Source organism: Engystomops pustulosus, chromosome 1 (assembly GCF_040894005.1).
Source record: "Engystomops pustulosus chromosome 1, aEngPut4.maternal, whole genome shotgun sequence".
Lineage (NCBI taxonomy): Eukaryota > Metazoa > Chordata > Amphibia > Anura > Leptodactylidae > Engystomops > Engystomops pustulosus.
In genome coordinates this window covers 297,416,591-297,441,187 of record NC_092411.1, presented here as the reverse complement: position 1 = coordinate 297,441,187, position 24,597 = coordinate 297,416,591, and the positions used below count along the sequence as shown (strand labels likewise).

The window sequence follows — 24,597 nt, the reverse complement described above, 5'->3', positions numbered from 1 at the left end:
GTTCATGAACGCTAACTGTACTCACTTTGTATGAGAGATGCACTGGTGCTTTACCCTTGTTTTCTCTAGTTGAACGCCTCGGTTCTGTATTTGGGGTCGGTTGTGTCATCTCACTCATGGTATCTGAGTTTGTATTGACTTCAGCTACTTGTTCAGAGGATGCAGTGGTCGTCTGGCCATCAGAATTTTTCTTGATTCCAGTGTAGTCATCACACCATCCTTTAGTTCTTCAATAAAAGTGACGCTGTTGCTAATAGTAACCCTTTCTGTTTTGGTGTCTAGGATTCTGTATCCTTTGCAGTTATCACTGTATCCTGCTAGAGCCCCCTCTACTGCTCTGTTCTGGAGTTTGGTGCGTTTCTCTTCTGGGATATACATGAATGATGTGTTGTACCTTTGGCTTCTCACCGTGCCACAGTTCGTATGGGGTTTTCTCCACTGTCCCAGAGAAAAGTCTGTTCTGTAGATAAGTAGCCGTCACCCCAGTATTTCTCATGTAGTCCACAATCTGTTAGCATACACCTGATCATCTCAGTCAGTGTTCTGTTCTTCCTTTCAGCTACCCCATGCTGCTCTGGTGTGTAGGGTACTGTCTTTTGGTGCTCTATACCGAGTTTATTTAAATAGGTCTCAATCTTGTGTCCAGTAAATTCACCTCCATTATCACTTCGCAGTATCAGAGGTTTCCTTTGAAACGTGTTGCTTGTCTTTGTTATGTAGTCCTGTAACTTATCCAAAACTTCGCTTTTGTTTTTCCTTAGGTAAATATCTGTGCACCTTGAATAGTCTTCTATGAAGGTCACTATATACCTGCTTCCAGCAGGAGTGCTTAGTCTCATTGGACCACACACGTTGCTGTGAATAAAGAAACCCCCGGTGCCATAAGCAAAGGGGGACATTACTTTGGCATGGGGGAACCTAGAACGCTGGCATTTTTTATGTAGTTGTATTCATTCAATATAGAAGGGTTCTGCTTTGAGAGGACAGAGTATGTAGGGCAGGGTGGTACTGTGAGAGAGCAGAGTATGTAGTGTATAGGGTGTACTGTGAGAGGGCAAAGTATGTAGTGTATAGGGTGTACTGTGAGAGAGCAGAGTATGTAGGGCAGGGTGGTACTGTGAGAGAGCAGAGTATGTAGGGCAGGGTGTGCTGTGAGAGGGCAGAGTATGTAGTGTATAGGGTGTGCTGTGAGAGAGCAGAGTATGTAGGGCAGGGTGTGCTGTGAGAGGGCAGAGTATGTAGTGTATAGGGTGTACTGTGAGAGGGCAGAGTATGTAAGGCAGGGTGGTACTGTGAGAGGGCAGAGTATGTAGGGCAGGGTGTACTGTGAGAGAGCAGAGTATGTAGGGCAGGGTGTACTGTGAGAGGGCAGAGTATGTAGTGTATAGGGTGTACTGTGAGAGGGCAGAGTATGTAGGGCAGGGTGTACTGTGAGAGGGCAGAGTATGTAGGGCAGGGTGTACTGTGAGAGAGCAGAGTATGTAGGGCAGGGTGTACTGTGAGAGGGCAGAGTATGTAGGGCAGGGTGTGCTGTGAGAGGGCAGAGTATGTAGGGCAGGGTGTACTGTGAGAGGACAGAGTATGTAGGGCAGGGTGTACTGTGAGAGGGCAGAGTATGTAGGGCAGGGTGTGCTGTGAGAGGGCAGAGTATGTAGGGCAGGGTGTACTGTGAGAGGACAGAGTATGTAGGGCAGGGTGTACTGTGAGAGGGCAGAGTATGTAGGGCAGGGTGTGCTGTGAGAGGGCAGAGTATGTAGGGCAGGGTGTACTGTGAGAGGGCAGAGTATGTAGGGCAGGGTGGTGAGAGGGCAGAGTATGTAGGGCAGGGTGGTACTGTGAGAGGGCAGAGTATGTAGTGTATAGGGTGTACTGTGAGAGGGCAGAGTATGTAGGGCAGGGTGTACTGTGAGAGGACAGAGTATGTAGGGCAGGGTGGTACTGTGAGAGGGCAGAGTATGTAGTGTATAGGGTGTACTGTGAGAGGGCAGGGTATGTAGGGCAGGGTGTACTGTGAGAGGGCAGAGTATGTAGTGTATAGGGTGTACTGTGAGAGGGCAGAGTATGTAGGGCAGGGTGGTACTGTGAGAGAGCAGAGTATGTAGGGCAGGGTGGTACTGTGAGAGGACAGAGTATGTAGGGCAGGGTGTACTGTGAGAGAGCAGAGTATGTAGGGCAGGGTGGTACTGTGAGAGAGCAGAGTATGTAGGGCAGGGTGGTACTGTGAGAGGACAGAGTATGTAGGGCAGGGTGTACTGTGAGAGGGCAGAGTATGTAGTGTATAGGGTAGTACTGTGAATGGGTATTGTTGGTAGTGTATAGGGTGGTACTGTGAGAGGGCAGAGTATGTAGGGCAGGGTGGTACTGTGAGAGGGCAGAGAATGTAGGGCAGGGTGGTACTGTGAGAGGGCAGAGTATGTAGGGCAGGGTGTACTGTGAGAGGGCAGAGTATGTAGGGCAGGGTGGTGAGAGGGCAGAGTATGTAGGGCAGGGTGGTGAGAGAGCAGAGTATGTAGGGCAGGGTGTACTGTGAGAGGGCTGAGTATGTAGGGCAGGGTGTACTGTGAGAGGGCAGAGTATGTAGGGCAGGGTGTACTGTGAGAGGGCAGAGTATGTAGGGCAGGGTGTACTGTGAGAGGGCAGAGTATGTAGGGCAGGGTGGTACTGTGAGAGAGCAGAGTATCTAGGGCAGGGTGGTACTGTGAGAGGACAGAGTATGTAGGGCAGGGTGTACTGTGAGAGGGCAGAGTATGTAGGGCAGGGTGTACTGTGAGAGGGCAGAGTATGTAGGGCAGGGTGTACTTTGAGAGGGCAGAGTATGTAGGGCAGGGTGTACTGTGAGAGGGCAGAGTATGTAGGGCAGGGTGGTACTGTGAGAGGGCAGAGTATGTAGGGCAGGGTGTACTGTGAGAGGGCAGAATATGTAGGGCAGGGTGTACTGTGAGAGGGCAGAGTATGTAGGGCAGGGTGTACTGTGAGAGGGCAGAGTATGTAGGGCAGGGTGTACTGTGAGAGGACAGAGTATGTAGGGCAGGGTGTACTGTGAGAGGGCAGAGTATGTAGGGCAGGGTGTACTGTGAGAGGGCAGAGTATGTAGGGCAGGGTGGTACTGTGAGAGGGCAGAGTATGTAGGGCAGGGTGTACTGTGAGAGGGCAGAATATGTAGGGCAGGGTGTACTGTGAGAGGGCAGAGTATGTAGGGCAGGGTGTACTGTGAGAGGGCAGAGTATGTAGGGCAGGGTGTACTGTGAGAGGACAGAGTATGTAGGGCAGGGTGTACTGTGAGAGGGCAGAGTATGTAGGGCAGGGTGGTGAGAGGGCAGAGTATGTAGGGCAGGGTGGTACTGTGAGAGAGCAGAGTATGTAGGGCAGGGTGTACTGTGAGAGGGCAGAGTATGTAGGGCAGGGTGTACTGTGAGAGGGCAGAGTATGTAGTGCAGGGTGTACTGTGAGAGGGCAGAGTATGTAGGGCAGGGTGTACTGTGAGAGGGCAGAGTATGTAGGGCAGGGTGTACGGTGAGAGGGCAGACTATGTAGGGCAGGGTGTACTGTGAGAGGGCAGAGTATGTAGGGCAGGGTGTACTGTGAGAGGGCAGAGTATGTAGGGCAGGGTGTACGGTGAGAGGGCAGACTATGTAGGGTAGATTGTACCGTGAGAGGGCAGAGTATGTAGGGTAGGGTGGTACTGTGAGAGGGCAGAGTATGTAGGGCAGGGTGTACTGTAAGAGGGCAGAGTATGTAGGGCAGGGTGTACTGTGAGAGGGCAGAGTATGTAGTGTATAGGGTGTACTGTGAGAGGGCAGAGTATGTAGGGCAGGGTGTACTGTGAGAGGGCAGAGTATGTAGGGCAGGGTGTACTGTGAGAGGGCAGAGTATGTAGGGCAGGGTGTACTGTGAGAGGGCAGAGTATGTAGTGTATAGGGTGTACTGTGAGAGGGCAGAGTATGTAGGGCAGGGTGGTGAGAGAGCAGAGTATGTAGGGCAGGGTGTACTGTGAGAGGGCTGAGTATGTAGGGCAGGGTGTACTGTGAGAGGGCAGAGTATGTAGGGCAGGGTGTACTGTGAGAGGGCAGAGTATGTAGGGCAGGGTGTACTGTGAGAGGGCAGAGTATGTAGGGCAGGGTGGTACTGTGAGAGAGCAGAGTATGTAGGGCAGGGTGGTACTGTGAGAGAGCAGAGTATCTAGGGCAGGGTGGTACTGTGAGAGGACAGAGTATGTAGGGCAGGGTGTACTGAGAGAGGGCAGAGTATGTAGGGCAGGGTGTACTGTGAGAGGGCAGAGTATGTAGGGCAGGGTGTACTTTGAGAGGGCAGAGTATGTAGGGCAGGGTGTACTGTGAGAGGGCAGAGTATGTAGGGCAGGGTGGTACTGTGAGAGGGCAGAGTATGTAGGGCAGGGTGTACTGTGAGAGGGCAGAGTATGTAGGGCAGGGTGTACTGTGAGAGGGCAGAGTATGTAGGGCAAGGTGTACTGTGAGAGGGCAGAGTATGTAGGGCAGGGTGTACTGTGAGAGGACAGAGTATGTAGGGCAGGGTGTACTGTGAGAGGGCAGAGTATGTAGGGCAGGGTGGTGAGAGGGCAGAGTATGTAGGGCAGGGTGGCACTGTGAGAGAGCAGAGTATGTAGGGCAGGGTGTACTGTGAGAGGGCAGAGTATGTAGGGCAGGGTGTACTGTGAGAGGGCAGAGTATGTAGGGCAGGGTGTACTGTGAGAGGGCAGAGTATGTAGGGCAGGGTGTACTGTGAGAGGGCAGAGTATGTAGGGCAGGGTGTACGGTGAGAGGGCAGACTATGTAGGGCAGGGTGTACTGTGAGAGGGCAGAGTATGTAGGGCAGGGTGTACTGTGAGAGGGCAGAGTATGCAGGGCAGGGTGTACGGTGAGAGGGCAGACTATGTAGGGTAGATTGTACCGTGAAAGGGCAGAGTATGTAGGGTAGGGTGGTACTGTGAGAGGGCAGAGTATGTAGGGCAGGGTGTACTGTAAGAGGGCAGAGTATGTAGGGCAGGGTGTACTGTGAGAGGGCAGAGTATGTAGTGTATAGGGTGTACTGTGAGAGGGCAGAGTATGTAGGGCAGGGTGTACTGTGAGAGGGCAGAGTATGTAGGGCAGGGTGGTCCTGTGAGAGGGCAGAGTATGTAGTGTATAGGGTGTACTGTGAGAGGGCAGAGTATGTAGGGCAGGGTGGTACTGTGAGAGGGCAGAGTATGTAGGGCAGGGTGTACTGTGAGAGGGCAGAGTATGTAGGGCAGGGTGTGCTGTGAGAGGGCAGAGTATGTAGGGCAGGGTGTACTGTGAGAGGGCAGAGTATGTAGGGCAGGGTGGTACTGTGAGAGGGCAGAGTATGTAGGGCAGGGTGTACTGTGAGAGAGCAGAGTATGTAGGGCAGGGTGTACTGTGAGAGGGCAGAGTATGTAGGGCAGGGTGTACTGTGAGAGGGCAGAGTATGTAGGGCAGGGTGGTGAGAGGGCAGAGTATGTAGGGCAGGGTGGTACTGTGAGAGGGCAGAGTATGTAGGGCAGGGTGGTACTGTGAGAGGGCAGAGTATGTAGGGCAGGGTGTGCTGTGAGAGGGCAGAGTATGTAGGGCAGGGTGTACTGTGAGAGGGCAGAGTATGTAGGGCAGGGTGTACTGTGAGAGGGCAGAGTATGTAGGGCAGGGTGGTCCTGTGAGAGGGCAGAGTATGTAGTTTATAGGGTGTACTGTGAGAGGGCAGAGTATGTAGGGCAGGGTGTACTGTGAGAGGGCAGAGTATGTAGGGCAGGGTGGTACTGTGAGAGGGCAGAGTATGTAGGGCAGGGTGTACTGTGAGAGGGCATAGTATGTAGTGTATAGGGTGTACTGTGAGAGGGCAGAGTATGTAGGGCAGGGTGTACTGTGAGAGGGCAGAGTATGTAGGGCAGGGTGGTCCTGTGAGAGGGCAGAGTATGTAGTGTATAGGGTGTACTGTGAGAGGGCAGAGTATGTAGGGCAGGGTGTACTGTGAGAGGGCAGAGTATGTAGGGCAGGGTGGTACTGTGAGAGGGCAGAGTATGTAGGGCAGGGTGTACTGTGAGAGGGCATAGTATGTAGTGTATAGGGTGTACTGTGAGAGGGCAGAGTATGTAGGGCAGGGTGTACTGTGAGAGGGCAGAGTATGTAGTGTATAGGGTGTACTGTGAGAGGGCAGAGTATGTAGGGCAGGGTGGTACTGTGAGAGGGCAGAGTATGTAGGGCAGGGTGTACTGTGAGAGGGCAGAGTATGTAGGGCAGGGTATGCTGTGAGAGGGCAGAGTATGTAGGGCAGGGTGTACTGTGAGAGGGCAGAGTATGTAGGGCAGGGTGGTACTGTGAGAGGGCAGAGTATGTAGGGCAGGGTGTACTGTGAGAGAGCAGAGTATGTAGGGCAGGGTGTACTGTGAGAGAGCAGAGTATGTAGGGCAGGGTGTACTGTGAGAGGGCAGAGTATGTAGGGCAGGGTGGTACTGTGAGAGGGCAGAGTATGTAGGGCAGGGTGGTACTGTGAGAGGGCAGAGTATGTAGTGTATAGGGTGTACTGTGAGAGGGCAGAGTATGTAGGGCAGGGTGGTCCTGTGAGAGGGCAGAGTATGTAGTGTATAGGGTGTACTGTGAGAGAGCAGAGTATGTAGGGCAGGGTGGTACTGTGAGAGGGCAGAGTATGTAGGGCAGGGTGTACTGTGAGAGGGCAGAGTATGTAGGGCAGGGTGGTACTGTGAGAGGGCAGAGTATGTAGGGCAGGGTGTACTGTGAGAGAGCAGAGTATGTAGGGCAGGGTGTACTGTGAGAGGGCAGAGTATGTAGGGCAGGGTGGTACTGTGAGAGGGCAGAGTATGTAGTGTATAGGGTGTACTGTGAGAGGGCAGAGTATGTAGGGCAGGGTGGTGAGAGGGCAGAGTATGTAGGGCAGGGTGGTACTGTGAGAGGGCAGAGTATGTAGTGTATAGGGTGTACTGTGAGAGGGCAGAGTATGTAGGGCAGGGTGTACTGTGAGAGGGCAGAGTATGTAGGGCAGGGTGGTACTGTGAGAGGGCAGAGTATGTAGTGTATAGGGTGTACTGTGAGAGGGCAGAGTATGTAGGGCAGGGTGTACTGTGAGAGGGCAGAGTATGTAGGGCAGGGTGGTACTGTGAATGGGTATAGTTGGTAGTGTATAGGGTGTACTGTGAGAGGGCAGAGTATGTAGGGCAGGGTGGTGAGAGGGCAGAGTATGTAGGGCAGGGTGGTACTGTGAGAGGACAGAGTATGTAGGGCAGGGTGGTACTGTGAATGGGTATAGTTGGTAGTGTACAGGGTGGTACTGTGAGAGGGCAGAGTATGTAGGGCAGGGTGTACTGTGAGAGGGCAGAGTATGTAGGGCAGGGTGTACTGTGAGAGGGCAGAGTATGTAGGGCAGGGTGTACTGTGAGAGGACAGAGTATGTAGGGCAGGGTGGTACTGTGAATGGGTATAGTTGGTAGTGTATAGGGTGGTACTGTGAGAGGGCAGAGTAGTGAGAGGGCTGGGGCCCAGCAGTAGAGATCGCTTCCTCTTTATCTCACCAGAAGACCATGGAGAAACATGTCCCTCCCACCCGCCCTGTACCATTACTACTCTACAACTGTCTACCTATTTTATGTATAATAAAGAAAACTTTATTGTACATTGTTTGTTGGATCCTGACATTGTGTATCTTGTACCATGTTAAATTGCTTTTTACTGCATAATGATGAGATAAAGTTGGTTTTATCCTTCTAAGCCCAGAGGAAGGGCGATCCATCAGCCATGGCTTCCCTAGAGGTTTCCTCCACAGGGGGTTTCTCCTCTCCTGAGTGCTGTGGGATGAGTCGGAGGTTAGCCAGATTTTATGGTTGCCTGGACATTAATTCATAATGTATATGTTCATGGCTTTAGTTTAAAAAGGAAACATACAAATAGAAACATATATTTAAAAAAAAATAAAAAATAAAAAATGGGAGTCAATTTTAAGTAATAAAGAATAGCAGGTTTTGCTATCGGTCACAGCTTTGGAGTTGGCGGTGGAGGAGTTGGGTGGAAGTTGCAGGTGGACGAATGTTTAACTAATAGAGGATGTTAAACCTCATGGTGGGGAACAGGCTGAGCTCTGGAAGTGGCCAGCCTGAAGGATGTCTTAATGGTAATGTCATCCAGGGGCGGGCATTGTGGTGAAGCACAGGAGTGAGGATCTTCACAAGGGTCATTGGTGCCCATAAAGTGGACTGACTCTGCTAGAATGGCGGTGCAGAGCGTGCCGCCCCTTTATTGCTGCCTGGCCGGTGGGCTGTATGTCAGGCAGCTGGGGATCTCACAGTATAGGTGAATCCCATTCCTAGCAATTCACCCAACTCCTCCTTTAACTGTTTTAGTCTTGTGATTTAAATAAAGCTGTGGCCTATTTGACACCATACAATGAAGTGTTTTGTGTTTATTTATACCCGACACAATGTTTCTTTTGAGCTGTTATGACGAAGTGAGGGTCCATCCCATCCCATAGTCATGTCAAGTGGTCTTGGGGCTCTGCTCTCTCTTGCTTTAGGAAGTGTTACCCTTGTAGCTTTGGATTTAATGCAACAATCACACCTAATAGTGTTTGTGCAACTGGATAACACAAGATGCTTTGTCAGGTTCCTTTTCTGTAGTTCCTGTATGCTGTCAGGATGTCTGTGGCCTAATCGTCTGTGCCATATGTGTATACAGTCATTGGGGGTCATTTACTAAGGGCCCCTATTCGCGTTTTCCCAACGTGTTACCCGAATATTTCCGATTTTTCCTGAATTGCCCCGGGATTTTGGCGCATACGATCCGGCGTGCACGCGACGGAAATCGGGGGCCGTAGACGAACGAAAACCCGGCGGATACGGGAAAACTGCCGCATTTAAAAAAAAAGTATTGGCATGAGCTTACCTTCACCCACGATAGGACGGTGAACTTCAGTGCATTCCCATGGTCTTCAGCGCAGCAGCGACACCTGGTGGACGTCGGAGGAACTGCCTTAGTGAATCCCGGCCGGACCAGAATCCACCGCAGAGAACGCGCCGCTGGATCGCGAATGGACCGGGTAAGTAAATCTGCCCCATTGTGTCCATGAGTGCATAGTTTTACCTGTTCCTTCACCGTGCTGAGGTTATACAAGTGCTCATTTATTTTGGCATTGGCTACTACCTTCTTTCCGTATAGGATAGCACACTCATCACCTTGGAATCTGACACATCTGTGTGATGCTGAGAACAGTACAACACCATGGGCACTGTCACGGGTGCCCCTGCGATCCACATCTTAGATCACAGGTACACCCATGCCCCTCTCCGTGGTAGCACCCTGGTCTGGACTCACTTACCTCTCCACGTTCCTGCTCTAATTCCGGCCACTTCCGGGTTTCTTTATATAGGCTGTTTTCTGTGCCTCATGCTTGTTATTGGATTCCCCGTTGTGACCACGGACCTGACCTTGACTTTGCTCCTTCGCTGCCAGTCCTGACCTCTTGCTCTGTTCCTGATTCTGCACCATTGCTGCCAGCCCTGACTACCTGCCTTTCTCCAACCTCAAGACTGCCTAGCGTTTCTGTACCTCGAGCTTGGCTGCCACCGCGGACAAGTTACGCCTGTGGAATGACCTGACCTGATGGTACCACGTCGGAGAAAGACCATCCTGCTTTGTGGCGGGCTCTGGTGAAGACCGGGTGCCACTTAGATTCCGGTCCCAGGTGTCGGCCAGGTGTCAGGTGGTCTAGGGGGTTCACTGGTAAAGCAAACTGTACCAAATGCGGTTTGCCTATGTATAGTGTAGCATGTGCCAGATTTATTATGAACGTATGCCAGAATCATGAATCTGTCGCTTCCCAGCACTGGCCCGACAGAGTCCAGGAGCACAGGAAAGCCCTCTAATGTGTGTTGCATGATGACTAGTGCAGCTGCACCACAAAATGTGGCACAGACTTGGGAAAGCGATGCCCATGTGATCATCTACTAACCAATGCACTATGGACTCAGAAGATTATATTAACCATTATAGAACCTGAGGTTGTGTAAGCAGGTGCAGAACTCATCACCCCTCCCCCCCCCACACACACACTCTAGAGCAGGGGTCGGGAACCTATGGCTCGCGAGCCAGATATGGCTCTTTTGATGGCCGCATCTGGCTCGCAGCCAGGGCTCCAATCCAGGGGCTTAACTACAGCCGCAGCAACTGCTAATATGCCTGCCAAGACCAGGCTGTTGTGCCCCGGCTGTACTTATGCCCCTGGATGTATTCGGCAGAGCAGCGCAGGGTCCGCGGGGTTAATTCTGGGGCGGCGCCTCCCTCTCCTTCCCTGCAGCAGTCTCCTCCGTGTGTGAGAGGGAGGGGAGGAGACTGTCTGCCTGCAGCCAATCCCGGGGCTGGATGTAGCAGGCGGGAGATTCATACAGGAGACCAGAGAGCTGCATACTGAGGAAACATAAAGGAGAAGGAGTCCAAGGAGAAGGCGTCAGCAGCCGGGGATCAGCCAGAGATAAGTGCTCCTTCCCCCCAGTGTCTCCTCACACTCTGCCTTAACCCCTTAGTGTCCTGTGTGCAGCTATGAAGCTCTCCTGAGACCCCTCTGCATCATCCTCACATATCTTCCCCCACCACTGCATTTCTACATTAATGTGAGGTTATGCAGCAGCTCAGACACGTTGGTATCTGTATAAGGATGTTCTGCAGCGGTTGGCGTCTGTATAGGGATGTTCTGCAGCGGTTGGAGTCTGTATGGGGATGTTCTGCAGCGGTTGGAGTCTGTATGGGAATGTTCTGCAGCGGCTGGAGTCTGTATAGGGATGTTCTGCAGCGGCTGGCTCGTGTATAGGGATGTTCTGCAGCGGCTGTCGTCTGTATGGGGATGTTCTGCAGCGGTTGGAGTCTGTATGGGGATGTTCTGCAGCGGTTGGAGTCTGTATGGGGATGTTCTGCAGCGGTTGGAGTCTGTATGGGGATGTTCTGCAGCGGCTGTCGTCTGTATAGGGATGTTCTGCATTGGTTGGCGTCTGTATAGGGATGTTCTGCAGCGGTTGGAGTCTGTATGGGGATGTTCTGCAGCGGCTGTCGTCTGTATAGGGATGTTCTGCATTGGTTGGCGTCTGTATAGGGATGTTCTGCAGCGGTTGGCGTCTGTATAGGGATGTTCTGCAGCGGTTGGCGTCTGTATAGGGATGTTCTGCAGCGGTTGGCGTCTGTATAATGATGTTCTGCTGCGGTTGGCGTCTGTATAGGGATGTTCTGCAGTGGCTGTCGTCTGTATAGGGATGTTCTGCATTGGTTGTCGTCTGTATAGGGATGTTCTGCATTGGTTGGCGTCTGTATAGGGATGTTCTGCATTGGTTGGAGTCTGTATGGGGATGTTCTGCAGCGGTTGGAGTCTGTATGGGGATGTTCTGCAGCGGCTGTCGTCTGTATAGGGATGTTCTGCATTGGTTGGCGTCTGTATAGGGATGTTCTGCATTGGTTGTCGTCTGTATAGGGATGTTCTGCATTGGTTGGCGTCTGTATAGGGATGTTCTGCATTGGTTGGAGTCTGTATGGGGATGTTCTGCAGCGGTTGGAGTCTGTATGGGGATGTTCTGCAGCGGCTGTCGTCTGTATAGGGATGTTCTGCATTGGTTGGCGTCTGTATAGGGATGTTCTGCAGCGCCTGTCGTCTGTATAGGGATGTTCTGCAGCGGCTGTCGTCTGTATAGGGATGTTCTGCATTGGTTGTCGTCTGTATAGGGATGTTCTGCATTGGTTGTCGTCTGTATAGGGATGTTCTGCATTGGTTGGCGTCTGTATAGGGATGTTCTGCAGCGGTTGGCGTCTGTATAGGGATGTTCTGCAGCGGTTGGCGTCTGTATAGGGATGTTCTGCAGCGGTTGGCGTCTGTATGGGGATGTTCTGCAGCGGCTGTCGTCTGTATAGGGATGTTCTGCATTGGTTGGCGTCTGTATAGGGATGTTCTGCAGCGGTTGGCGTCTGTATAGGGATGTTCTGCAGCGGTTGGCGTCTGTATAATGATGTTCTGCAGCGGTTGGCGTCTGTATAGGGAAGTTCTGCTGCGGTTGGCGTCTGTATGGGGATGTTCTGCAGCGCCTGTCGTCTGTATAGGGATGTTCTGCAGCGGCTGTCGTCTGTATAGGGATGTTCTGCAGCGGTTGGCGTCTGTATGGGGATGTTCTGCATTGGTTGGCGTCTGTATAGGGATGTTCTGCAGCGGTTGGCGTCTGTATAGGGATGTTCTGCAGCGGTTGGCGTCTGTATAGGGATGTTCTGCATTGGTTGGCGTCTGTATAGGGATGTTCTGCAGCGGTTGGCGTCTGTATAGGGATGTTCTGCAGCGGTTGGCGTCTGTATAGGGATGTTCTGCATTGGTTGGCGTCTGTATAGGGATGTTCTGCATTGGTTGGCGTCTGTATAGGGATGTTCTGCAGCGGTTGGCGTCTGTATGGGGATGTTCTGTAGCGGTTGGCGTCTGTATAGGGATGTTCTGCATTGGTTGGCGTCTGTATGGGGATGTTCTGCAGCAGTTGGCGTCTGTATAGGGATGTTCTGCAGCGGTTGGCGTCTGTATGGGGATGTTCTGCAGCGGTTGGCGTCTGTATGGGGATGTTCTGCAGCGGTTGGCGTCTGTATGGGGATGTTCTTGCTGCGGTTGGCTCGTGTATGGGGATGTTCTGCAGCGGTTGGCTCATGTATGGGGATGTTCTGCTGCGGTTGGCGTCTGTATAGGGACAAGCTCGAATGTAAATTATCTATTTTTTATTTTACAGGGAATTACCATTGTTTTGGTCCAGTGGGAGCTTAGTACGGGGGGGGGGGGGGGGGGGAACACTCCTTGCTGTACTAATGACTGCTGGAGCCATTGTCCCTTTAAGCATATTGTACGGCTCTTGCAGAATTATATTTTAAAATATGTGGCGCTTATGGCTCTCTCAGCCAAAAAGGTTCCTGACCCCTGCTCTAGAGTGACGTCACAGGGTGCACCTACGCTAGAGGGCCACAACCTGAGCACATAAAGTCCTGCCCACATATTCAAGATGGTGACTATATGTTAAATTTTACTCTCCTAGGCCTCCTAGGTACTCACTTCATTTCCTCACTTTCCACACTGCCACATTTAAATGAATACTTAGTATTTATAAGACAAGTAGGCGCTTGTCAACAACAAGTCCCTCAAAAAGCAAAATTACCGATTAAGAATGATGTGCAACACCCCTGCCAACGTATAGGCAAGGCGGTAGTTGTGAATAAGGCCTCTACCTGTCAGGATCCATCTGGTGAGCCTGCGCAACTCACCCAAGGGATAATGCAGGGAGATCTCATGTAATCTGCAGCTGTAGCCTCTGCCTGGAAAGCCAATAGTCAAGATGTTATCCAATTACATGGCTTTATTATAAACTGGAATGTGATTGGAGAGGTGCTACCACCTGATCATGGGGAGTATAAAACCCCTGTGCAGGGGGAGCATAGGCCTCTTTACCTCTTTAAAATCTGCTACCAGTCCAGACCACATGGTCTGAGTGAAGAGAGAACCGTGTTCAGTATACCTTCAGTACTGACACAGAACCCAATCCCAGGACCAGAGTCTAGAGACTCTAATCCAGAGCTGCAGCTTCCACAGTGTGGATACAGCTCCATCTCCATTACCCCAGCCTGCATCTACTAAAAGGCTGGTGCCTTATCCTGCGGACCACTCTCCACGACCACTCCAGTGCCAGAATCTGCTGTTGACCATTTAGGCCCGTTGCCAGCTACCCGTTGTTCAATAAAGAACCATGAGTTAATTTAAACAACGTTGCCTCTGTCTGATCCCTGGATACAGCTGTTACCACCCCGGGCTTCCCCATCCATCCCCCAGGGATTCATCTCACAGACACCTCAGGGGTTTCCCCAGGGAGAAATCGTGGCATCAGCCTCTCCCTCCTTATTTCTTGCACACACCACCCTGCTGGAGACCTGCCAGGCTGTGGGACAACCCTCCGGTCCCCATACGAAGCACCGTGATATCAGCGTGCCCTAGGCCACAATCGCCAGCCACTGTGGTATTCTGGGCCCCGGCTGTCTCCAGGCCCCAAGAAAAGGCTAGGCCCTCCTGGGGGATGTTGCAGATGCAATTAGCTATACGGTTAATACAAATGGCTCCCAGTAGTCCTATCTCTTCAGAAACTTAAATTCTATAAGGCTACAAGCAGAGACTTGTACAGAGGACACTGCATACATAAAAATCATACAATTGCCAGGTAAAAAGGTAAAAAGGTTAAAAAGGAATATAAACACAACACAAACAGCTACAAAATTAAAAGGGAAAAAATTGGAATAACCTTACTATGGAATAGTTATAGAGTATTATATAGAATTATTCGGCTGAGGAAGCTTAGCAAATACGATTTGGACAGCCTTCCAGTGAAGATTTCCCAAGACTGACAAAGGGTTTTCCCACTGGACTCACTAATTTGAATCCAGTGGGTTTTTGCTCCCACCCCCTCCCACGCCCTCCCACGCCCTGACTGTGATGTCACTGGGAGGAGGAGGTTCGCTTTACTCCTCCCTTCACTGAGGAACATTTTTGTAGGTGAACTTATGAAAACCCCATAATACTTTCTGGGTGGGGACTAGTACTAGTTCTGGCACTGGTGATCCAGGTTTGTGACACCGTTTGTAACAAAACTTGTTATAGTGATCCTGTCCGAATTAAGATATAAGAAGTGCCAATCAGATTGAGGATTAATTCCAAGGAGCAGCATTTAAGATCAAAATGACTGGTCTCATTTCCTTTGTACACAACATTTCTGACAAGGACAGGATTTTGGCCTCCCTGTGGAGTGAGCCACCAGTAGCCACCAGCATGTGACATGTGACTATAGCAGTAATTCGCTTATCGTACCCCACCAACGTGAGGCCCATATACTGGAAGAAGTATTTATGGAGGTGTTTTATTTGTGATGCTTGTCTGAGCTCAAACATTACAGAAAGTCAATAGTAAGTCCTGTCTTATCGTTTACCACAAGGGAGAGTCCACGTCCAACGACCTGCACCAACTGTGCCAAATTTTCTCCTCCAGATAAAAATATATCAAGTCCTTTAGTCTAAAGGGTCCTAATATTTGTACCGCAGTCCAGATTCTTAGTTGCTGGATCACATTTACATTCAAACAGACTAAACCAACAATGGAAAAGCAAACAAGTTTCTTCACACGTTCTTCATTGTAAAATTCCCCAAACTATTTTATTTCCTGGATCATGTGATCTCAGGGTGACCTGCTAACATATACAGTGCAGACGGCTTCCATGTTGGATAAAAAACTCTTATTAAATATTAGACAAATATTAGCCATACACCTGGACTCTTGTGATATAAATTCTAAGCTCCACAGTGTGAAGGAAGGTGATGAGGTGCAAGAAGACCCAGGAAAGGTAAAACGGGAGAAGACGAAGATCAGATGAGGTGGGAGGCTAACGAGTAAAACTTTTAATGAGAAAGACGGTGGTGGAGGATGTATTGGCACTAGAGGCGCATTGGGTTTCAGGCTGTGTAAATGACAGTAGAGATGTCCTTGGAGGAAATCTGGGAGGGTCCCTTGTTGAGAAGGACCTGGGGGTACGAGTAGATCATAAACTGAATAACAGCACAATGTCAAGCAGCTGCCTCTAAAGCCAGTAGGATCTTGTCATGTATCAGTGGTATGGACTCTCGTGATAGGGATGTAATATTACACTGTACAAGGCACTTGTTCGGCCACACCTGGAATATGCTGTCCAGTTCTGGGCACCGGTCCATAAAAAGGAGACCCTGGAGCTGGAGAGGGTTCAACGTAGAGCCATAAAACTGATAAGGGGTATGGAGGGTCTTAGTTATGAGGAAAGATTAAAACAACTAGATTTATTTAGTCTGGAAAAGAGACGACTACGAGGGGACATGATTAATGTATATAAATATATGAATGGTCCATACAAAAAATATGGTGGTTGTTTCAGATTAAATCACATCAAAAGACGAGGGGGCGCTGTCTCCACCTGGAGGAAACAAGGTTTAATCACCGGAGGCGACAGGGCTTTATTACTATGAGAACTGTCAATCTGTTGAATAGCCTGCCTCAGGCGCTGGTCACAGCAGGGACAGCAGAGAACTCAGGCGCTGGTCACAGCAGGGACAGCAGAGCTCAGGCGCTGGTCACAGCAGGGACAGCAGAGAGCTTCAAGAAGGGTCTAGATGCCTTTTTACACCTAAATAACATTGATGGTTGTTATATAGAATTGTTTCCCCTAAATCCCTTCCTCATCCAATCCCTTCCCTTCCTTGGTTGAACTTGATGGACAAGTGTCTTTTTTCAACCGTACAAACTAAGATACTATGATACTAGAAATTCTTCACTTCCACCATGTTCCTAAATACAACATTTTGTCAGTAGAGTCACTGCTTGTTTTATAAAAATGTAAGTCCTGCAAATTCCACCAGATTCTCCATCAAGGAGCTCATGAAGACCTGACAGTAACTTCTTAATATGGTCACAATTACTTAATTGATGGAGCTGGATGCAAGCACAGGCGCATCTCAGCCGCATCTCAGCCGCATCTCAGCCGCATCTCAGCCGAATCTCAGCCGCGTCACAGATACATCAAAGTTTGGATGAATCTTTTGCTTCAAATTGTGCTTTATGTTCTTTCAGCATATAGATATCCACTTGGTTATATTAGACCCATCTCCCCTACTCTATATTTTCATGACTTGCTCTACAAAATACATGTGTATCAGAATAATCTCTCTGTGATTGGGCTTTAGATTCATACAATAACCCTTGTGGTTACTATAAGGAGGAATGACTCTGAAATGGGAGGCCGCGTGTCCTGATGGTCTCATAAATATTCTGTGTTACAGAGAATCTTCATCCAGTGTAACCTCCTGGAGACTCCTCTGGTCTCAAGTACCGGTCACAGCTTCTCCAGACGACCAAGTGTCCTCACCGTAACCCACAAGGAACCAATGGCGCAGACAGGTGATAGAACCGTTTACATTTCTGATAACATCAAGGTCATCAAGTGTGTGATGTGTTTCCATGATATGTGTGTGAGCCAACTGCCCGCACTGCAAATTTCAGAGCAGGTCCCGTACCTTTGTGCAAATTTTGGCTCAATCTTTTTCTATTGTCTTTCATGTGTGGTCTGTGGTCTGTTGTCCTTGATAGCCGCACGTGTGCCCATAGCCTCCTAATGTGTGTTCATGTGCAGGAAACCTTAAAGTGAATGGAATTGAGTGAAGTGAGATGTAAAATGTTGCATGAAGTCCTGAGGACGGAGATTTTAGCACTGAAGTCCAGCTCTCTCTGCCTCAGAGTGCACCTTATACTGTACACCAGACGTTCACAATGCATCAGAGTCATTTCAATGTCCCAGGAGACAGGACAGTCCATTAGAGTGGACGGAGGATTCTGAGCTCTGGAAAGCTCGACATCAGTCAGCTCTCAGCCCCATGACTTCATACAAACACTATGGGGCACATTTACTTACCCGGTCCATTCGCGTTCCAGCGGTGGCTTCTCTGACGAGCGTTCGGGTCTTTCGGCAATTCGGTCCTGCGCCCGATGTCCACCAGGTGGCGCTGCTGCGCCGAGGTCTGCCGAGATGCCCCGATGTTCATCGTCTTCATCGTGGTGCATGTGAGTATGGCCCGTGCGACCAATTTTTTTTTTAAATGCGGCGGTTTTTCCGAATCCGTCGGGTTACCGTTCGGTCACGCCCCCCGATTTCCGTCGCGTGCATGCCCGCGCCGATGCGCCACAATCCGATTGCGTGCGCCAAAATCCCAGGGCAATTCAGGGAAAATCGGCGCAAATCGGAAATATTCGGGCAGCACGTCGGGAAAACATGAATCGGGCCCTTAGTAAATGACCCCCTATATTTCTCACTACCACATTGATTTTCTGGCTGATGCCACCACACTGGGGCATGAAAGAAACGTATGAAGCTGCTAGACAACATACAAGTAGTGGTTTATTACCTGGTTTATTAGGTCATTTCTGCTGACAAGTTTTCTTATAGAAGAAATCATTCTCATCAGACAAAATCATTACATGACGACTGAGAGTAATCTAATACATTTATGATTCATACAATATTTGATTTCCCACAGCTTTATAGTTTTTTGATACTTGAATCAGTTCGGAATGAAATCCGTCCGAACCAATGTTACTCTATTGTCTATTGAAAACAAAAAAACTAAATATAAATATATAAAACCCCCTTTGGTCCTCTAAAACACAGATCTTCATGAAAATGTTCTATCTTGGACCGAATTATAATAAGAAGCACTTAAAAAATGCACCTATGCCGCACCACCACCCCGAGTCCACCGCTACAAGAAGGGCTACAGGTTTGATCAGAGATCAGGGGGCCTAAAGGTGGTCATGTAACTGGGGAGGATGTTGTGGATCGGCAGTAAATGGTGACTTAGTCCACCTGTTCCTTACTGTGTGAAACCTCCAGTCATGGAGAGGTGGTGAGTGGTGGACATCCAGAGAAAGGTCTATAAAAGGAAGGTCCTCTCCATGGCAGATGGCTTTAGAGTATTCACAGGTCTTCCTTAAGCATATAACTTCATTATTAGTCTTTCATTCAAAAAACTATTAAAAATAATAGTGATTTTCCAGTACCTGGACTCGCTGTGAGTGCAGTTTATCCATTGCATGAGGTATCAGAGTTTCTGCAGGAGTTAGTTCCACAAATTATTTCTCCTGCTAGAGGCTGTGTGATGGACAGGTCAGCAGCCTCTATGAGGAGGGAATTTGTGTGAAAAAGGTTGTATTGAAAAGCTGGAGGGATGAACCATAGGCTTCTGGTGCAGGATCATGTCACTCAATCTATATCTGCTAGTGTAATGTACCTGCCTCTGCTATTGGCTTTGTCTTTCTGACTAAACCTTGACTACTGTTTTCCTTTATGATTTGGTACCTTGTTTGTTACACTTGTTGTTACTCAATATACACTATATAGATAAAAGAAAATAGAAGGCCAGGCAGCACTCCTGTAGTGTTTAAGGTGTTTTGTATTCACATAGAGTGAAAGGTGCAACGTTACAGCCCCTCAATGGAGCTATTTTCAAGTATCTTCAAAACAGCTCCATTGAGGGGCTGAAACGTCGCACCTTTTACTCTATGTGAATACAAAACACCTTTAATGTGATTACCTGCTTGATTACCCTGGAGTTGGGTTCTCTGAGGCTTGCACCCACACCTGGATTTATTATCCAACATATCACAGTTTGATATATATATATATTAGTTTAATATACCTGTCTCTGCTATTGGATTTGTGTTTTTGACTCCTTGTGAAATTATTGGACACCATGCTGTGATTTTGACTTTTTGGCTAATCCTTGATTACTCTTCTGCTTTATGATTTGGTACCTTGTTAGTTACACTTTGCAGTGTTAACATAAAAAAAGTCTGTTTTCGGAATATGACAGTTGTTTCATACTGTTGCAACAGAACTGTAGCTCATCTCAGTAATAAATGTGGCTAAAACTCCAACTAAGCCCCACCACGCCTCTTTATGACAGTTTTCTAAAGTGTCAGGCCCCTTCCCCACTTGCGAGTGTGATGCGATGAACTCGCATCACACTCGCAACGCAAGCTGTCGGGAACGCACGGCCCGAACGCTGCACCGCGGGAGTGAACTGACATGCTGAGTTCACTCCCGCGGTGCAGCGTTCAGGCCGTGCGTTCCCGGCAGCTTGCGTTGCGAGTGTGATGCGAGTTCATCGCATCACACTCGCAAGTGGGGAACGGGCCTCAGACAAAGTGAAGCAGTGATACAAAAGTGACACAAATGTTTCATAAATATGTGTGGAAGCTCCAAAAATGTTCTTATTAATGCAAAAATAGACAAAAAGTGGCAAAGAAACATTCATATTTTTGAGCCTGAATCTCTTTTTTTCATTTTTATTTCAGGAGCCCTCCTACTAACCATTGCCAGTAAAGATGCTACCATGAAAATCGGTCTACCACCAGAAAATCTTATGGACAACTATTACGATAGGGCAGCAAATTTAGGAAAACTTGAAAATGTCAGTCGTGTTCTGTGCAGCCCACAGGGGGAGCTGTTCTGTGTTCGAGGGGAGGATCTCTACCGGGGCCCCATTCCATCAAATAATGGAGATTGGTTTTCTACGGCCAGAAGAGTAGGAAGAGGAGGATGGAGCAAATTTAAAATTCTTTTCTTTCACCCAAATGGAGAATTGTACGCTACAACCAAAGAAGCGGCATTCTACAAGGGTCCACAGCCCGACAACGAGTATGTATCCTGGGTGTACGGACAAGCCACCAAGATTGGGTCAATAGGTGAATATATCTTCAGGAAGAGAAACTTTACAGTGTTTTCTATCACATTACAATATTTCTGTATGTTTTTCAGCTTCTGAACAGGAGCTTCTTTAGTTCTTCTTTGTCCTTTGTGTTTGTTATCTAATGCTAATATTAATAATTAATAATAACTACAACAATAATAATAACATATTGTATTTCTATAGCAACATAATATGGCCATGGGGGACATATACAAACCAAATAAGACATTTCTGAGTAAAAACAGTCATGGGGAACCACAGAAGTGAGGAACCGGCTCGGAAGAACTTACAATCTATGGGGGAGGTATATCAGGACTTGTACATCGTTTTCTGGCATATAAGCCTTGAAATAATCACAATTCTTTGTGCACCTCCAGGAATTTTTTTTCCCCTCTTCACGTCACCTCCATGCTCAGTAGGTGTGTGGGGTTGTGCCATGGGCAACCGTGGGATGTTCTGACCCCATCCCTGCCCATTCACCCACTCATTAGGCCTGGAGTTGTGTGCTGGATGGCCTGGGCTTCCATGTTATGCTGGGGCACAAAGTGCTGGTGTATGATAAATGCCCCCCTAGGATCGGCCACATACACAATTTAGTGATTGATGTAATAAGAACATTTATACATTTTTTTCTGCAGGTTGGGACTTCTGTGAAACCTTGTTCTTTGATCCAGACGGTGTCCTGTACGCAGTGACCAAAAAAGACAAACTTATGAAAGGAAAACCACCAACCGGCCCAGATTATGATTGGACTAAAAACAGCATGACAGTTGCTGAAGGAGGATTGCTCCGACTGATCTATTTTATGTCATTTGCTCCCGATGGGAAATTGTGGTGTGTGGATAAGGACAAAGGAAACATCTACAGAGGATCCATACAAGAGGGCGGGAGATATGTACGTGAGCAGATGGGGTGGAACTATAACAGCTTTCGCTTCCTGTCTTTTACCCCAGACAAGACAATCAGTGATGTTATCAGCTTTACATTTCTTCCCGACCAAGCGAAAAAAGTTTCTGAAAATCCGGAAGCGATTGAGGAGAGGATCTATGATAACAGGAAAGGCAGCGTCCCACTGAAGCAGGACTTTACGTGAGTCTAACAAGGTTTATGCTACAGACATATTTTTCCAATTCCGATTGTTGGTGCCGGTGCTGCGTTGTGGTACCAAGCAGTGGTAGGAGCAGGCAACGGGTGCATTCTATTTATGATGTGGCATCGTCAGAAGAACTGCCCTTTCCGACCCTCATAAAAGCCTGATACGGCAGACAGTACCGGGCTAAGAGGGGCAGCTCGAGAGCTACAGATGTTCTCCCTCCTGTTAAGGGATAAAATGTTAAAGAAATAAATTCTATTTTTTAGAAGTTGCAGTGCAGGAATAAAATACCTAGGACATTGAAGGAGACAGGAGGTTTATTAGATACCAGTGGGCCCCCATATATTTAAAATCATGCTGTCACACATTGCACTTAAAAATACACATATATGTTACCCCCTCATTATTAAGGTGTTTAGCAGCAGCCTCCGCTCAATAAATGACCAGCAGCAGCCCTCACTCAATAAATGACCAGCAGCAGCCCTCACTCAATAAATGATCAGCAGCAGCCTCCACTCAGTATAATGACCAGCAGCAGCCTCCACTCAGTAGAATGACCAGCAGCAGCCTCCACTCAGTAGAATGACCAGCAGCAGCCTCCACTCAATAAATGATAGATTTTTTATTTGGCATATTTTGTAAAACGTAGGAAATATATCGAAGTATGGTATCCCCATAATCGTATCGACCCACAGAATAAAGATAACATTATTATTAGGCTATACGGTGAACACCAAAAAACAAAAAAATTAATTACAGAACATAATAGCACCGAGACAGGTCTACTGTCTTGGGGTTGTGCTGGACTCTGACCTCTCCTTTGCACCGTATATTCAATCTCTTGCTCGCTCTTGCCGCATGCATCTCAGAAACATCTCCAGAATCCACCCATTGAACAACTGAAACTACTAAAATGCTAATTGTTGCTCTGATTCATTCTCGATTAGACTACTGTTATTCCCTTTTAGTCTTCCACTCACTAAACTTTCTTCTCTACAATCTATTCTTAATGCAGCAGCCAGGCTCATCTTCCAGACCATACGCTACACAGATGCCTCCAGTTTGTGCCAGTCACTGCACTGGCTGCCCGTCTCCTTGCGAATTCTGCTTAAAATCATAACCCTCATCCACAAAGCTCTGCATAATATTGCACCTCCCTACCTCTCTTCTCTCATTTCAATCTATCTCCCAACCCGTGCTCTTAGATTTGCCAGTGATATTAAATTCATCTCGGCCACTCATGCACATCTCCAGGACTTCTCCAGAGTCGCACCAGTTCTCTGGAATGCTTAGTCTCCGGACTCTGAGACTAATAGCCACCCTCCAAAGCTTCAAACTCTCTTTACTAATCCATCCTGTGTCCTCCTCACGTCTGTTATCCAGATAAACATCAGATCCCTGTCTATGGAGATGATAGAACCTTCTCTCCTCTAGGTGTAGAGGATGTCCCCTGTCTATGGTGATGGTAGAACCTCCTCTCCTCTAGGTGTAGAGGATGCCCCCTGTCTATGGTGATGGTAGAACCTCCTCTCCTCTATGTGTAGAGGATGTCCCCTGTCTATGGTGATGGTAGAACCTCCTCTCCTCTAGGTGTAGAGGATGCGCCCTGTCTATGGTGATGGTAGAGCCTCCTCTCCTCTAGGTGTAGAGGATGCGCCCTGTCTATGGTGATGGTAGAACCTCCTCCCCTCTAGGTGTAGAGGATTCCCCCTGTCTATGGTGATGGTAGAACCTCCTCTCCTCTAGGTGTAGAGGATGCCCCCTGTCTATGGTGATGGTAGAACCTCCTCTCCTCTAGGTGTAGAGGATGTCCCCTGTCTATGGTGATGGTAGAACCTCCTCTCCTCTAGGTGTAGACAATGTCCATTTGTCCTGGTCATAGGCCTAAAAAGATCTTTGGAGAGATCCTTGTACTGCCCGTTGAGGTATTTGTACATTGTAATGAGATCTCCCCATTTATCGTTTTTTCTAAACTGAATAATCCCAAATTTTGCTATTGTCATTGTATTCTAATCCCCCCATTCCCCTAATAATCTTGGTTGCTCTCCTCTGCACCCGTTCCAGTTCTACTATATATTTTTTATACACTGGTTCCCAAAACTGTACACAATATTCCATGTGTGGTCTGACCAGGGATTTGTATAAGGGCAAATCTGAATACACTGCTATAACTTACCTCTTCTCTTACTTGTGACAGGTTTACTAAGTCAGTGAAGATCTCCAGTTCCTTCTCCCAGGAACATGGATTCACATTTAAGATTGGTACTAAAGTCACATTTACAGCCGGGATTCCTGTTATTGCTGAAGTTAAGACATCTGTAAAAATAACTGCAAGCACAACCAACACATGGAGCTTCGGGGAGACCAATGAGACCCAGGTAAGAGACGACAATGACAGAAAGGCCAAGAACCTAAACTTTACTTACAGGATATTATTGGAGACCTTATTATAAATTGGTACATAAAATGTTAATAAATAGGATAAACAGATTATTCTATACCCTGGGACACTACTATATGTAGACCCCAATTACTAATGGAACAGCTAGAGGGATGCATTTGTCTCTACTTTAAATAAAACATGCAAAAACTATGAAAATGTGTAATAACGGTGGGAGAAACAACATCTCTCCGGATTTATTTTTTTCCTTTTATTTTTATACCTCAAGTTTATTTATTCATTATTTCATTTATTCACTTTTAAGTGTATTATTTTATAAGCTTTAAACACATTAACACATAGTCAGAAATATTTTTTCTGTATTTAATTTGGAATTAAAGAGGACCTGTCAGGCGAATAAAACCCTCTAGCAGCGCACCCTAGCCCTCCCCAAGTATTGCATTGTTAAGTCTAGTGGTCCAGCTTATTCATGAGGGGGTGGTTCGAGGAGGCGGAGACTGCAGCATCAAGCCAGTGTCACGGGTGGTCCCGCGATCCCCGTTGCGGATCGCGGGCTCACCCGTGCCGTCGGTCCCCCGCCAGCGCGCCGCAAGCGCTACTTAAGGGTCCCGGCTCCTGCCCCGCCGGCGTCGGCTCCGTCCGCAGCTTCCTCGTCCCCTTCGGCTGTGCGCGCGCGTCCCCGACAGCTAGGGCGCGCGCGGCAAGTTCTGTAAATTTAAAGGCCCCGCGCCACTAATTGGCGCTGGCCTTTTCCCTTTAACTATTTAACCCTGCCTCTTCCTGTT

At 48.4% G+C, this 24,597-nt stretch overlaps 1 protein-coding gene across 1 annotated transcript in view; it reads left to right on the top strand.

Annotated features, from left to right (window-relative positions):
- Positions 1-13,783: 13,783 nt before the first annotated feature.
- LOC140132470 (uncharacterized) overlaps positions 13,784-24,597 on the top strand; it is a 34,699-nt gene continuing 23,885 nt past the window's right edge. The window contains exons 1-5 of the mRNA XM_072151320.1: positions 13,784-15,394; positions 16,857-16,974; positions 19,924-20,313; positions 20,957-21,407; positions 23,609-23,789. Coding sequence (XP_072007421.1) covers positions 15,269-15,394; positions 16,857-16,974; positions 19,924-20,313; positions 20,957-21,407; positions 23,609-23,789 — 1,266 coding nt within the window. The 5' untranslated portion in view covers positions 13,784-15,268. The remainder of the gene's footprint in view (positions 15,395-16,856; positions 16,975-19,923; positions 20,314-20,956; positions 21,408-23,608; positions 23,790-24,597) is intronic.